The sequence below is a fragment of the Myodes glareolus genome, chromosome 2 (assembly GCF_982192425.1).
Source record: "Myodes glareolus chromosome 2, mMyoGla1.1, whole genome shotgun sequence".
NCBI lineage: Eukaryota > Metazoa > Chordata > Mammalia > Rodentia > Cricetidae > Myodes > Myodes glareolus.
In genome coordinates this window covers 138495235-138510833 of record NC_142027.1, presented here as the reverse complement: position 1 = coordinate 138510833, position 15599 = coordinate 138495235, and the positions used below count along the sequence as shown (strand labels likewise).

At 50.0% G+C, this 15599-nt stretch overlaps 1 protein-coding gene across 3 annotated transcripts in view; it reads right to left on the bottom strand.

The window, feature by feature from the left end:
• Ccdc60 (coiled-coil domain containing 60) overlaps positions 1 to 15599 on the bottom strand; it is a 174118-nt gene that overhangs the window by 7738 nt on the left and 150781 nt on the right. For all 3 annotated transcript variants that reach the window (XR_015737336.1, XR_015737337.1, XM_087903774.1), the window contains exons 7-12: positions 15365 to 15593; positions 11328 to 11412; positions 6753 to 6824; positions 4301 to 4363; positions 3553 to 3675; positions 1300 to 1431 (exon numbers count right to left, since the gene is read on the bottom strand). Coding sequence is in view for 1 of the 3 variants with exons in the window: in XM_087903774.1 (XP_087759900.1) it covers positions 1300 to 1431; positions 3553 to 3675; positions 4301 to 4363; positions 6753 to 6824; positions 11328 to 11412; positions 15365 to 15593 (704 nt within the window). In the remaining 2 variants the exon portion in view is untranslated. The remainder of the gene's footprint in view (positions 1 to 1299; positions 1432 to 3552; positions 3676 to 4300; positions 4364 to 6752; positions 6825 to 11327; positions 11413 to 15364; positions 15594 to 15599) is intronic.

Genomic DNA, 15599 nt, shown 5'->3' with positions numbered 1-15599 from the left:
CCAATCGTTATTATCAGACAGAGTGGATGAGTAACTCAGCGAGTGAGGGTCCCAGCTGAGCACCCTTGTCGGCGGGCTGTGGTTCATTTGACTTGATTTTAACGATGCTATGGAGGGCGCTTGTTTCCCCATAATGATACCCAAAGCCCCATCATTAGAGACGCTGACTGTTCCTCACTGGGGGAAGCTCAACACTAACTTCCCACTCTAATATCTATCTTCGTGGGAGTTAGTTTATTCCCCTTCCACTCTCCTTCCCAAAGGGGAGGCTACAAACTCACTCTCCCTCCCCCTTACATGAGGCACCTTTGGGAGCCCATGTGACTCCGAGGACAGTTACTGCTCATGAGACGGCAAAGACCTGGACATGTGGGGCAGTGTGGGTGGTTCCCACATCTCCCTACAGCTCAGGGTTCCTCTGGAAAGTTCCTACTTCATGTCAATAGCAACGTGGGAGGGATTCCAGGTCCATCTTTCCCTTTTCCTCATCTTTTAAAAAAGATTTTGTTTTCCTCATCCTGGCAAAATGGGGTTCATGACCTAAAATATGTCGGACTCTTTTTCTTTTTGAGACAGAGTCTCACGAGGTAACTGGGTTACCTGGAACTTATCACGGAGACCAGACCAGTCTTGAAGTCTTCTGTGCGCTGAGATCAAAGTGGTGTGGCACCACACCCAGCAAGGGTCAGAACTTATATGCAGTGCATACTGTCCCAACTGGATGCATTTGTGAACAGCGCCTAACGTCCCAATTTCAATGCTTAGTGCATCCACTACGCATTCATTACTTCTCCACTGGGAGCCATTCAGCCTCCTCCCTCCAGTTATTCTGAAATACTCAGTGCCATCACTCTGTCATGCAGCAGACCCCAGCCCTCACCCTGCTGCTGTCTGTCTGTCCTCTTGCCTGTGCTGGGGCACAGTGTTTCCAGGGGTATGCAAACATAACCTCAGGGAACTAGGGCTCTGTAGACATCTGGTTGACAGGTGTGTGTGTGTGTGTGTGTGTGTGTGTGCGCACGTGCGCGTGCGCATGCACATGTACATGGGAGGGGTGGCAAGTGAGCTCTCCTTATTTCTAAGTCTGGGTCAAAATTGCAATAACTGTGAAGACCAGGACAGGTTTTATGACACATGGTTGTGAAGCTGACAGGTTCTTTCCTGTTTGTGTTTTGATTTGGGGGACCCCGTTGGGGCAGACAGTAGTTGGGAGGAGACACCTCTAGGCCACTGAAGAAGTCTGGAATTGACCATGATGTAACGCTAAGGGACCATCTTGTTTGGTCCTCGGTGTCTTACCAGTGATCCGCAATCTCTTCTGCGTCCCCCTTCATCACCGGGACCTGGTGCCTCATCTTTGATACATCCTTTTGGAAATTTGAGGCGAGAATAAAGGAGTGGAACTTCTGGAGACCCCGCTCTTCTTGGCGCCTATGAGATGGTGTGAAGTGGGAGAGGAGTTAGAGACACAGACCCCTCCCCCTGTGGCTACAGGTGGGCTCTTTCAGAAGCCATAGCTCTCTTCAATGGGCTGACGTGATTTCACCGTCTCTCAGAGACGACAATTAAATTCCGTGTGCAGAGCGCTGAGCATTCTGCCGGGCACACAGGAGGTGCTGAACTCACGTTGCTTGTTCTCTTCCACAGTTTCTTAATTTCGCACACAGCCCTCTCTCCAAAGAGAGTCCAGGTTGTGACGATGCTCACACTAATGCCCTACATCCAGCATCCAGGGCTTTCCATCTCACTTAGACCAAGGAACTTAGAGGAACTTATTCCTCAAAGTCCTGATAATCCAGTATAATCCAGTTTCTACACTTCCCAACCACATCAGCATGCTCAGAATTCTGAGCCTCTTTCTCGCAATCAGGGCCCTTGGGACAAAGTGTGATCTCCATACTAGGAGCGGGCAGGCCAGTGAAGCCTTTTGGATATGGACTCTGTCTAGCTCTCTGATCACCTCGTAAGCATCCCAAGAGCCAGTCACAGCTGACATCTGGCAGCTCCATCCTATGCTCTGGGACTGCTTTTCCTTGGAGTTCTCCCCTTCTTTCCTAGCCAGATTCTCTGGGTTTGGATCCCACCTTTGTTGTTTTGTAACAACACAATTTATTGTGTTGTCGTGTACAGGGCCTTTGGCACAAGACTTCTCTGAGTGTGCTTGTAGCATCTGTAGGGGGGTTAAATAAAGCCCCTCACCTGTGGGGCTGTTGGGAACCATAAACAGTGCATAACTAACCACAAAGCTCCCAGCTCACTGGTGGAGGACACTGGTGGACATTGCCTAACGTGGTACCCTGGAGATGGCACTGCCATAGTTAACCTGAGAATCTCTCCTTCATAAAGATGTTCAGGTGGCTTTCCCAGGTCAGGAAGTGTGTGCGATTCTCCTCTGTATGCTATGAGTATGTTTTATTACCATTGGTTAATAAAGAAGCTGATTTGTCCTATGGTAGGGCAGAATAGAGCTGCGTGTGTGTGTGGGGGGGGGAACTAAATTGAATGCAGGGAGAAAGAAGGCAGAGTCAGGGAGAAGCCATGTGACTGCTGAAGGGGAGAGGCCATAACCTTACTGGTAAATCACTGCCTGGTGGTAATACACAAATTAATAGAAATGGGTTCATTTAAGATACAAGAGCTAGCTAGAAATATGTCTGAGCCATCAGTCAAGCAGTGTTGAAATTAATACAGTTTTGTGTGATTATTTGGGTCTGGATGGCCGGGAAACAAATGTGCACTCTTTGATTACAAGGAAGGACACCGGCTCTTTGTGTTTCTTAGTCTTTTGCTTGTCCCCGTCATTGCTGGCCCTCACTGCCCTGTGGGGTAGATGTTCATGTACTCACCTGTCTCTGTAGATGGTGAGTTCTGAGCAGGAAGGGCCCTGGGAGTGGTGAGCTCCCTGGGTCCGTGGTCACCTTAGTTAGGGGATGGGTTTTGGTGGGGACCAGGAGGGTTCTGGTGGCCTGTTAACGTTGAACTCCACTGACAACTTTCTGGTTGTGTGTGATGTGGAGTCACTGCCTCTTCTTGCTCCTATCAGAGTCCCCAGATACCTGCCACCTGGAACACTTCTCTTCCTAGTTTCTTCTCTTCTGGGTTCCTCTGCTTCTCCTAAAGCCGCCTCATCAGACAGGACTTCCCTGATCACCCAACCTGAATTGGGGTCCCCAGTTTCTGGCCTTCTCCCCCTCTCCTTTCCCCTCCTATTCATTTCCTGCTTCTCCCCCCTCCTCTCTCTTCCTCCTCCTCATCTTCCTCCTTATCCCCTCCTGCTTCCCCCTCCCTCTTTCTCCTTTGCTGTCCCCCCTCCACATCCATCCATCTTCTTCAGACAAAACACCTGTTTTCTTCCCACATAGGGTGATGCTAAGTTGTGTCTCTCTGTGGATGCAGTGATTTTGTTTCTTTTTCTCAAGAGGCAGAGTTTGCTCCCCAAGGGTGGCGAAGGTGTCTCCCTGTCACCACTCCAGCTCCAGGACTGCATACATACTGAACATGCAGTACCAGGTACAAGCCCTTGCAATGGGCTGGACATGTGTCTGCCCTTACTTCATAAGGATTTCCATCTTGTCTTGTAGGCAGAAGCTGGCCTCCTGGGCTATGTTGTAAAACTTGGCCCGCATAGTGCTACACACACCGCTCTTGCAATGGATGATGTCCCGGTTAGCACGGCTGTAGACAAGAGAAACCATTGAGAAATGGGGTCCAATGCATACTCCTGGTAGCCTCATGGGTCCCACTGGCCTCTGTGAGCCCAAGATACCCTGAAGTGGGAACTGCTAGTGCCCAACTGGGCTCTCTGTTTCCAAGTGGCTCCTCTCCCAGCATCCTTTGGAGGTTGGAAGAATGGGAGGTGACCCAGGCCTTATACACAAGCCACAGCGAGCTGGCTTCAACTGGATCCCAGTGGATGCCAAGGAGAGCGAGCCTCCAACTCCAGCTTCACCCCTTCTCAGCTGTGCGGCCTCAGTCGGGACGTTGCGTGTGGCCAGCTCTCAACCTGTTACTCTATAAACTGAGATGATGCTGTGGCCCGGCAGGGTTGGGCTTGGGGAATAAACAAGGCTGTAAATGTAGGACACAGCCCGGGGTGCTTGGGCTGCAGAGGAATTTCATGTCGTATTCCTCAGGGCGCTCAGGATCTGGTCTGGGAGACCCTTGTCTCTCTTTCCTGTCTATGGATTTGGGGAATCTGGTCTGTACCGAGCTTTCCCCACATGCCTAGGAGAGCAAGGATGCAGTTACCATGGTGAGGTCTCCCTCTTGCCCACGATGTGCAGCCCCCCACCTGGCTTACCCCTTTGACTTCTTCTGCGTCACCAGGGTGTGGCTTTCTCCACTGGTAGTGCTGGATCTCTCACTGAAACACCAAGGGACAATTTCCGGTTGTTTTCTATCAGCGGTTCCTCGGAGGCCCAGGCTGGCATGAGCTAGTCCTCCAGAACTCAGGCGCAGAGAAGATTCTTACCTGGGGACCAGGACTCAGTGCCCGTCATCTCCAATCTTGGAGTTTGCTTCTGTCATCTTTCTGCCTGGAGTGCCTTTCTTGTCTCTCTCCCACCATCCCTACTGCCATTTTGTCTCATGGTCCATAGCGAGTCCTGTGTCCTTAGACTCTTCAACTTTGACCTTTTGCATTCGTGTAGGGATCACATGCTATCTCCAATAGCGACAGGTGCATGCTGGGACAGGAGTGGCTGAGTCTTCCTGTGTTATGTTTGGTGTTCCTCACTCCAGACTGACACTTCATTTGAGCAGACACTTTGCTAAACTGTGACGGCTAATCTTGGCTGTCGATTTTACTACACCTGGAACTAACTAAAACCAAGTGGCTGGGCACCACCTGTGAGGGGGTTCCTTAATTGCATCATTTAAGATGGGACGACCACACTAAATCCTGATTGTTTGAGGTGGGAAGACTCACTTTAAATCTGGGCCACTCCTGCTGCCATCACGCACAGAAGGAAATGGAGGGAGGATGTCTGCTTTCCCTCACTCTTGTTCATCTATCCTGCTGCCGAGGTGTTCCTTCACGGCTGCTAGAACCCGCTTCTTCAGGATGCCAACATAGGCTGAGGGTCAGCTGAGACGTCCGGCCTCATGGACTGAACAAGTATTAGATTCCTGGCCTTTCCCTAGGGGGGCAGCTGCTGTTGGACGAGCCAGGCCACAGCCTTAACCAGTCTACAAAACTCCCCTTTAGGGAAACAGATCCTGCTATCAGTTCTGTTTTCCTAGGACCTCTGATGGACATCCACATTGAGCTGAAGACCCAGGTGATAAGAATCCAGCATCTAGATTCAGGGTCTGGCCTGGTTGTCAGTCACCTCCTCTGGAATCACTCAGCTTATTGCATCCTTGGAGCCTGTCTAGGTATGGATCAATTAGATCCCTTGCACGACTGTTCCACCCCGTGACTGCAGCCAGGCTAGCATCCACAAGTAGATGCTCACTCCAGATCAGATCCAACACTCCAGGTTGCCTTTCTGCCTTTCTCCCAGGACATTTGAATATCAGTGTGTGTGTGTGTGTGTGTGTGTGTACGTGCATGCACATACACGCACATGTGTGTATGTCTGTGTTATAAACACGTGCTGCCACACCCTGCTTTTAATGTGGGTCCTGGGGATTAAGATTCAGGCCTTGATGCTTGCATGACAAGTGCTTTTTATCAACCAAGTCATGTCCTGATCCATGAGCACCAGTTTTGCTTTTGAGAGAGACCGGGCCTTGCTATGTAGCTCTGGCTAGCTTGGAACTCCCTATGTTAACCAGGGTGGCCTTGAGCTCACAAGATACCTGCCCATCTCTATCTCCTCAGCGTTAGGGTCAAAGGTGGGCATCAACCACACCTGGCACACTGACTGACATTTATTTCGTTAGCGCTTGCTTATTGCATTATCAATTCTCAAAAATGGGCATAATTCAGGAGACCCCTGGAGGCAAACAGAGGAACACATCTCGATTTTAACTGATTTCTAACTGAGATGGCAATGACAGGCATTTAGATGTCACATGGGAATCGTGGGAGAGTCTCAAGGATCATTTACACTCCATGCTAATCCAAAGTCACAGTGTTTGCAGCCCTCCTCTGAAGTCTTACTCTGTAATGCATCAGTAAGCTCCTAGAAGACTATGCCTCAAACTGGGAAGTGATCTAGTGACCTCACCACTGTAGCTGCCTTCGGAATCCTCACACTTTATAATGTGCATTTACAACAACCTTCTGGAAGGCACCCACGGGCTTCCCTGGATTAGCTTGGGCCCCAAAGCACAAGGACGCTCCAATCAGGTGTTGGGGTGTGCAACGTATTTGTTTCATTTGCTTATTGAAGTTTCCGGACCTGGGCACAGCTCCCGGGCCACAGAGGGGACTGACTCCATGTCACGTGACAGGGAAGCTGATTCAGAGTGAGGTCCTCCAGGCCTGTGCATCAGTGGCCCGCAGAGCTCAAACAGGCAAAATGGAATTACACCTTAAAATAGACGAGAAGGGGGACCTGGGCCACGTTTCGTCATGGATGGAAGAGTTTAGTGGAAAGCATGGAATATAACCGTTGAAGAGAAGTGTCTGGGTATTTGCTGCCAGCCCAGCATCAAAAGGATCTTACGTGTAGGGAGGTCAAAAGAAGGAGAGGTGCCCCTCTCAGCCCTTCTGTCCCAGCATCTGTGTGCTGGCCCTGGGTCAGGACCAGCTTCCCTGCCTCTCCACCCTGTTTCCAGTTGCTGGAGGTTTCAGAATTTCCTACCTGGACTTGTAGATGGTCGGCCATTCCTTCCAGGCAGAATCGCTCTTGACTTCCTTGACTATATTCTGGATGCTACAAAACAAGGGGAGTCTTGTAACAAAGGGTCAGGTGCCAGGTACCACTGCAGCAGCCGTGTCTATGCCAGGACCAGTTGCCTCCTCCCAGAGTGAGCTACAGAGTCACAGTGGAGGGAGCACCTGGAGAGTCTGCTGAGAACACAGATTCTAGGCCACATGTATGTTCAGAGACTTGGCTGTGCTGGGCTAAGTTGTGCTCAGAAACCTCACTTCCCTAGACTCAGACACACGGACAGATGCCAGGATGATCTACCTCCTCTGGAGAATTGTAGAACCCCAGAATTGCACACAGACACTATAGAATTGCACCATACTCAAAAACTCACAATTTAATTGTGTAATGTACACACACACACACACACACATGCACACACACACACGGGCACACATATGCATGCACGCACACACCAAAATTATATATACATTTTTAGAATTAAAAACACACCTAGAATTTCACAATACACAACAATTGCACACACATGTACAGACAGATGGGGAATTTGAAAAACATACCTAGAATTCCACACTTGCCTAGAGTTACATTCTTATCTAGAGTTCCACCCTCACCTAGAATTCTACCCTCACCTAGACTTCCACCCTTGCCTAGAGTTCCACACTCGCTTAGACTCTCACACGCACCTAGACTTTCATACTCGCCTAGAGTTCCACACTCGCCTAGACTTCCACACTCGCCTAGAGTTCCACACTCGCCTAGAGTTCCACACTTGCCTAGACTTTCACACGCACCTAGACTTTCATACTCGCCTAGAGTTCCACACTCGCCTAGACTTCCACACTCGCCTAGAGTTCCACACACGCCTAGACTTCCACACTCGCCTAGAGTTCCACACTTGCCTAGACTTTCACATGCACCTAGACTTTCACACTCGTCTAGACTTTCACACTCGCCTAGACTTCCACACTTGCGTAGAGTTCCACACTCGCCTAGACTTTCACACGCACCTAGACGTCCACACTCGCCTAGAGTCCCACACTCGTCTAGACTCTCACCTTCATCTACAATTTCACACCTCTAGAATCACAGTACTCCTAGAATCCCCCCATCAGACTCCACACAAAAGCCAGAACTACATATTCTGTGGAAATCTACACACAAGAGTGTTCCCCAGACTCTTAAACAGTGCCCACTTGAAGCACTTATTAGAACCAGAGCTGCCCTGGAGTCCGAGACGAGGTCTGGGCACCAGCAGCAGTAGTTGTGATTCCTGGCTTCGGGCATGAAGCATCACTGCGTTTCACAAAGATGCCATCTTCCTGCAGCCTGGAGGCTGAGGGTTAGGCTCAGCGGTCTCCATCAGCCTCTTAGCCTATCAGCTGGCCTCAGTGTGAACTGGCATGGTGTGTGTCCCTGGCCGTATCACGCAAGCTCCAGTATCTAATGCTTTACTCAGTTGGGGAGATTTTATTTTTCCTAGAAAGAATTAACGAGAAAGGGAGATTTCTACAGTTTCTCTGTACTTATGTTTATTGTTGAATTCAATGCAGAGTTCACATGAGACAGGGTTCCCCGAGCCATGGGATCTATAAACCATATGGAAGTCATCATGGATGTTCTCCATCTGTGAGCATCTGTGAGGTGTGCTGTGCTAGGTAGGTCTTTTTTTTTTCCAACTTGACAGAGCTTAAAGCATTTGAGTCTCAATTGAGAAAACGCCTCCCCAAGATTGGCCCATAGGCACATCTGCAGGGAATTTTATTGATTAATAACTGATGTGGAAAGAGCCAAGTCCACCGCGGGTGGTGCCATCCTCTGGGCGGGTGGTCCTGGGCGGTCTAAGAAAGCAAAGCCAGCCAGCCAGCCATGGGGATCAAGCCAGTAAGCAACGTTCTTCCTTGGCCTCTTTGTCAGCTTTAGCCTCCAGGTTCCTGCCCTGACTTCTCTCAGCACTGGGCTGTAGCCTGGGGTTGTAAGCTGATTTTGGTCAGTGTTTCATCATGGCAATAAAAAGCCACCTAGAACATGTGACCATGGTGATAGCTGATCCACCTGCCTCAGCAAAGGTTGTAAAGGTTGTCGCTCCTATATAAAGGACAGAAGCCATGACTGCGCTCGCTGCTCCTGCTGCAGCTATTGGCTGCTAGCTGGATGCCCGGAAGAAGCTGGGGTATTAATAAATGCATTGTGTCCCTAGATGCTCTGAGGACTCATGGAGATAGACGCGACTTCTGGAAAATTCCTAGGATTTTGCAACAACAGTATGACTTAATTCTCACTACAGCCATTCTGGGTAAGTTGCTAAGGTGCTTTTTTGTTTGACAGCATTGCGACAAGTATCGGGGAAGCAATGTGGTCACACAGAAACTGAGTAATGGGCTGGAGATACTCGCTAGTCTATGGGGTCCCAAAGCTGTGCCTTGGTGCTTCATAATCTCATTTCCACAGCAGCCTAGGACTGAGTCATCGGTCCTCAGCCCCAGGCTCCACATGGGACTCAGAAGATACACTCCAGCCTTTGAGTTTGTCACCTTCGTCTGTCACTGCTGCTGACGGGGCGAGTGCCTTACAGGTCAACTGTCTCAGAATGCCTCCACATGCATTCTGAGGGGGTGGGTCTGAGTTGAGGCTGCAGCGGCGGACAGATTCATCATTAAGACACAGAGGTGGGGCAAGATGTATTCGGAAACATCGGGAGAAGGGTAATTACAGCACTAACAAGAACCAATAAGTCATGGCTGGTGTCCCAGTTGGCTGAGGCTCATGATAAACCTCTTCTTGGGCTCTGTTTATTTTCTGTAAGTAATTTGCTTGCTCAGGGGGATTTACACTGGAGATCTCTGACTCTACCCTGCATTCTCTCAGGAGAAGTTAGAGGCCGCAGGTCCATGGGCAGGACTTTCCCCCCGGAAGACAGACACCTCAGCTTCAAGTTCAACACTACTCTCTTATGAGCCAGCTGTGCTAGTTGATGCTGGGAGCCTCAAGGATGCCCATGCTTTTTAGGGTGAGACTACAAACCCTTCAGGCGAGGGTTTCCAAGATGAAGTCCCTCGCCAATGGATGCTTTTCTCTGTTCCATTCTGGCCGTGTTCCGCTCCCTGAGGATGCTGTGGTCTGCACACAGCTGACTGTACTCGGCTGACTGAATGAATGTTCCACCCTCCCCTGCCACGTGGGTCTGTACCTTTGACAGGCAGGCCTTTCCCCGGCTGACCTCATCTCAAAGCTCAGCTTAAAGTTTCTCCCAGAGAAAGAAGAAACTCTCTTGAGTTTCTAGACCAATGATCCTTTTTGTGTTAGGGTCTTGCTATGTAGCCCAGGCTGGCTTCAAACTCAAGATCTCGCACCTCCCCCTTGTGAGCGATGAGATTACAGGCATGTGCCACCATGCTTGTATTATATTTTGTTTCTCTGTCTTTTTTCCCTGCAGTGCTGGAGATGGAGCCCAAGGCTTCGCACGCCGAGTGATTTCTAACTCAAAGCTCTTTTGCTTATTTTTGGCAACTCCATACCTGGAAACAATTTATCTTGACCACATTCTTCCAAACTCCTTCCTCCTAACCCCGCTACTGGACACCCCTCAACACATGCCTTCCAACCTCCATGTCCCCCCTCTCTTTATAAAGATTTATTTATTATGTATACAGTGTTCTGTCTGCATACCAGAAGAGGACACCCGATCTTATTATAGATGGTTGTGAGCCACCACATGGCTGCTGGGAATTGAACTCAGGACCTCTCTGTAAGAGCCGTCAGTGCTCTTAACCTCTGAGCCATCTCTCCAGCACTCCCTCTTTTTGTGTAACCCACTGAGTCTAATTAGTACTGCCTGTTGGAATGTTGACTGATCATGATGACTTGATCTTGTTCGGATCTTATGCATGTCACCATAGCTGCAGGACGTTTATGAATGCACTAGCCATGCCTTTTCCTAAAGACAGCATTCCAAGGCACCCCTCCCCACCCTCCAGCTCGTACCCTCTTTTCACCCCCTCTTTTGTAATGTTCCACAAGCCTTGCAGGAAGTTGATAGACGCGTCTCATTTAGAATCAAGCAATCCAAAGTACAATCACTTGCGCTCATCGCTGTGACTAGTTCTGAGATTCTGTATTAACTACTGCCCACTGCAGAAGCAGAGTCTCTGGCCAACATTGACTGCAGAATTGTTTTATGTAAAAATCCTAGGTTTTAAAATCTTAAGTTTCCAAGTTCTTCCTTGCGCACATAGTTTACACATAGTCATAAATACTCATGAGAAGGGTGAGTACCAGCCCACAGGGTCCCAGACAGACAGAGCAGTCAAGACATTAGAAAGTTCTAGATTTACATCAACATCCACCAGCTGTGTAGCCATTAGCAAGTCATTTAGCCTCTCTGCCTCGTTTGTAAAGGTAGTTGCTTCCTCCTCTAGGGGTTGTTGTAAGAATCCAGGGGAGTCCACACATACAAAGTACACAGCTCAGTGTACTAGCTGGATCACGAGTTGGGGATTGCCACTGTGGCTGTCACGGCTATCTGACTGAATTAAGGGGACATACCTGGGAACTTTCTTCTGCAGCTCAGTCATCGGCATGATCGCTCTTCGGGAGTCTTCCCGGACCATCTCCAGGAGCTTCTGCAGGTCTGATGGAACGGGAGACAGGATGGTGCATGAGTCGGGGGATCAGACGGGGACCCCATTCTGCCCCAGAAGGGGCAGCTCATAGGGTCTAGCAGGTCACACTCCCTGACTTAAAACTATCCCATGATTCTTGGCTACAGATATCTACCTGGTTTGATAGATCTTGAAGGATTTTTTAAAATTAATTTATTTTTGATTGTGATGTATACCTGTTTCTCCCTCCCCCCGTAATACATACTCATGTGTGGGCATGCATGAGGCCAGAGGCAAATATGGGGTGTCTTTGATCTCTACCCCATGTTTTGAGACAAGAATCTGTTACTGAACCTGGAGTTTCCTGACTGACTGACCGCTTGGCCAGCAAAGCCTAGAGACTCTCTGGTCTCTCTCTGCTGCACTGAAACTGCTGGTAGGCACCACCACACCTGGCTTTTTCGGTGGGTGAGGGGAATGAACTGATAGCCTCACGCTTGCTTGGCACCTGGTTAACAGACTGAGCCATCTTTCCAGCCCCTCTGCTGCAGCCAGAGAAAACTGTCTCAGAGTCTGACAAGAAATATTGTTTGGGAAATTTTCCAAACAATTTCCTGATTATTTTCCAAACTGGCCAAATCCAGATCACCGTTGTATTTTGTCTGCTTTGAGGAGAGTGTCAGCCTTTGAAAACTAAGTTTTTGCGTCAACATTCAGATCCCTACAGTTCTTTTGGAAAGAATCTAAGACATGGCCACACTGTCCTCATTCCTGCCTCTCACTGACTGATTTTTCAGACAGGCTTCCACACCCTTCCCCATGCCAGTGGACCCTTGTCATGATTTTGAAGTGAAATAACCCTCCGTGTGTTGAAGACTTGGCCTCCAGTGCATGGTGCTGTTGAGGACGGCACAAGTCGCGAGGGCGCAGGCGTTGCCAGTGTGCTAATCCAATGGCGACTCGTGCTGAACAAGCTGCTGGGAGCCTGGGTGTAGTTGGAGGAAGTAGTTTAGTGGGAGCGTACATCTCACAGGACTCGCCTTGGTCCAGCCCCTTCCTTTTCACTCACTCGGCTCCCTGTCGCTGCGAGGTGGTTATCTCTGAGCGAGGCTCTCCTTCGCCATATTCCTGAAGCAATGATGTCAGTGCCCGTGAAACGAAACCCTTGCAGCACAGCAAACCCCACCCCTGTTAAGCAGCTCCTTCAGGTTCCTTAGTGATGGAAAGTGGTGGAAGCCCCATCTCTTCAAGTCTCAGCTCAATGATCGGGGTGCAAGACGCTTCTGTGGATCATCCTAGCTGGGCAAGCGCCACTCCAACCCCATGGGAAGATCGAGGCGTCTCCAGCTCAGCCCTCACGGCCATCCTCCTCCTCTTACCTGCGACCTTAGTCATCCTGCTACTCAGAGCTTCCCTGTTTACTGCCGTCCTTGTTTTCTTTACGTGCACCACCACCCATTCCCTCCACATCCTGCGCTTGCAACACACAGGCATTGAAGGAAGAAGGTTCCAGAAATTTAGAGGAATCAATCTCTCACTCACTCCCATCCAGACAGTGACTTTGAGAGCTCCGAGTCTTCCTTGGGCCCTTGTTGACAGGTCCTGACTCCCTGAACTTCTGGTTTTGCGCTTTGGCTCTGATAAACCAGGTAATGTCCAGACCCTAGATCCACTCTGATCTCCTTGAATCTAAACAGCACCCAGTCTTTGCCAGCTCTTCCCAGGCCAGCCTGGCTCAGATGCCGACTTCACCATCTTCCACCTGTTTGGGACAGGATCTCTTTGCCATTTTCCTACTGTGTATATGAGGCAAACTAGCCCATGAGCTCCCAGGAATAATTTTGCCTTGGCCTCCTGTCTTTCTGTGGGGATGCTGGGATTACAGACACTTGAGCTATGCATCTGACTTTTGTATGGCTCTGGGGATTTGAACTCATATCTTTCTTCTTGCAGGGATGGTACTTCTACCCACTGAGGCCCCTCTACATATCTGATTTTATTATACTTGCTCAATGCAGGAAATCCTGAGAGAATATTTGACATGGTTTGTGGAATCCAGTTGCAAGTTTCTCTTCCTGAGGTAGGAGGTTTCCTTACCCTTGGAGAGTATTCATGGTTTTGGATGTCTTCCTTAAATGAAGACCATAGCTTTCAGTAGACTCCTAAGGGCTCTAAATCCAAATGTGAATTACTAAAGATCATGGATACGAGAAAACACACATCTCTGTGTAGAATGGTAGATTGTGGCCTCTCAGGTTTAGACTGGGGAAGGACAGGGACAATGGATGTGCATGTCTTCTGATGGGTTGATAGTAGCGTTTTAAAGTTGTTGTGGAATATTATTTTAAGATGTTACATTTGTTTATGCTGCAGAATATTTGTTTAATGGTGCAAAGACGTGTGGCATTCCTTTATATTGCATTTCTTTAACTCTGTGAAGCTATGTTACTTTGACAGCCTAAAACACCTGATTGGTCTAATAAAAGCTGAACAGCCAATAGGGAGCCAGGAGAAAGGATAGGCGGGGCTGGCAGGCAGAGAGAATAAACAGAAGGAGAAATCTTGGAGGAGGGGAGGAAGAAGTAAGAAAAGAAGGGGCCAGCCCCTCAGGCCCCCAGGTCCCCAGATCCCTAGTCCCCCAGCTCCCCAGGCCCCCAGGCCCCCAGATCCCCTGTCCCCCAACCCCCAGGCTCCCAAGCCCCAGCCCCCCCAGCCCCCCAGGGCCCCAGTCCCCAGTCCCCCTGGTCTGCAACCCCCAGCTCCCCAGCCCCCTAGGTCCCCAGCCCCAAGCCCCCCAGCCCCCAAGCCCCAGTCCCCCAGCCCCCAGGCCCCCAGCCACCAGCCCCTCAGGTCCCCAGCTTCCAGTCCCCCAGTCCTCCCAGTCCCCTAGGCCCCAGGCCCCCAGGCCCCCAGCCCCCCAGGTCCCCAGCCCCCCAGACTCCCAGGTCCCCAGCCCCCCCAGACCCCCACCCCCAGCCCCTCCAGCCCCCCAGGTCTCCAGCCCCCCACCCCCAGACTTCCAGCCCCCCAGCCCCCACCCCCAACCCCCAGCCATCCACCCAGCCTCCCAGACCCCCCAGACTTCAGCCACACAGCCAGCCATGGGGTAGGAGTGAGAGGAAGATTACAGAAGTAAGAAAAGGAAAAAGCCTGGAGGCAAAAAGGTAGATGGGATAATTTAAACTAAGAAAAACTGGTGAGAAACAAGTCAAGCTAGGCCGGGCATTTGTAAGTAAGAATTACGTCTCCCTGTATTTATTTGGGAGCTGGGTTGTGGGTCCCCCAAATGAGCAAAAGCAAAGAGCCAAAAGAGTAAAAAAGTAAAAACAAACAAACAAACAAAAAGCTACGACAAAAGTCAGACTGTGACCATGGATGCAGAGATGGTTTTGTCAGTTTCGGGAGATTGTTGGCGCGCACATCTGACAATGTATGACTAAGGTGAGCGGTGCCTTTAGCCGGGCGGGGTGGCCTACATACACCAGGGTCCGGGAGACTGAGGCCGGAGGACGGGAGCCACAGTGCAGCCTGGGCTCTGTAAGCAGCTGTTGTGTCTCTATGACACAAAAGGAGCCCAAGCCAAGCGGAAAGTGACACCTCTGTAAACCTGTGAAAAACCAGGGGCTGGATAAGGTAGGAATGTCTCAACCATGATCTCTATACGTATGAAATGTGGAAAGAATAAAACTTTACAGAAAAACAAGATAAATAAGAATAGAGTTTCTAGTGTTATGAACGTAACTGGTGATTGTGGCTGTGTCTGTGGAGATGGCTCAGAGTGACACAATTTCAGGGGACATTTTCAGCCTTTTGGGGCAGGCAGGGCTGTCAAGGAAAGGGACCCAAAGATACTGAACAAGGCGGGTGGTCGAGACCTTTGACCTCTGTGTCTCTCCTGAGAGGGGCTGTGGGTAAAGCAGGAGAGGTTCAAAGACTACAAATAAAAAGGCAGACAGTGGTGGGATCCTAGGTAGGACTTACTGATGTGGAGACTTTCTTCGTCTTGCTTAGTTGACCATGACTCATTGTCTTCAATGTCTTTGCTGGCCTGCGTGACCACACTTGGGGGTTCGTCAGAGCCGGGGTTCATAGACATCATGCTGCTCTGGGGAGAAGAAGCCCCACTGGTCCTGGTCAGACTGAGAGTGGAGCCCCGCCGGCTGGGTTTGCGGCTGGCTGTGCGAATTGTGGGGATTTTGAATTTCTTGGTCTGAAG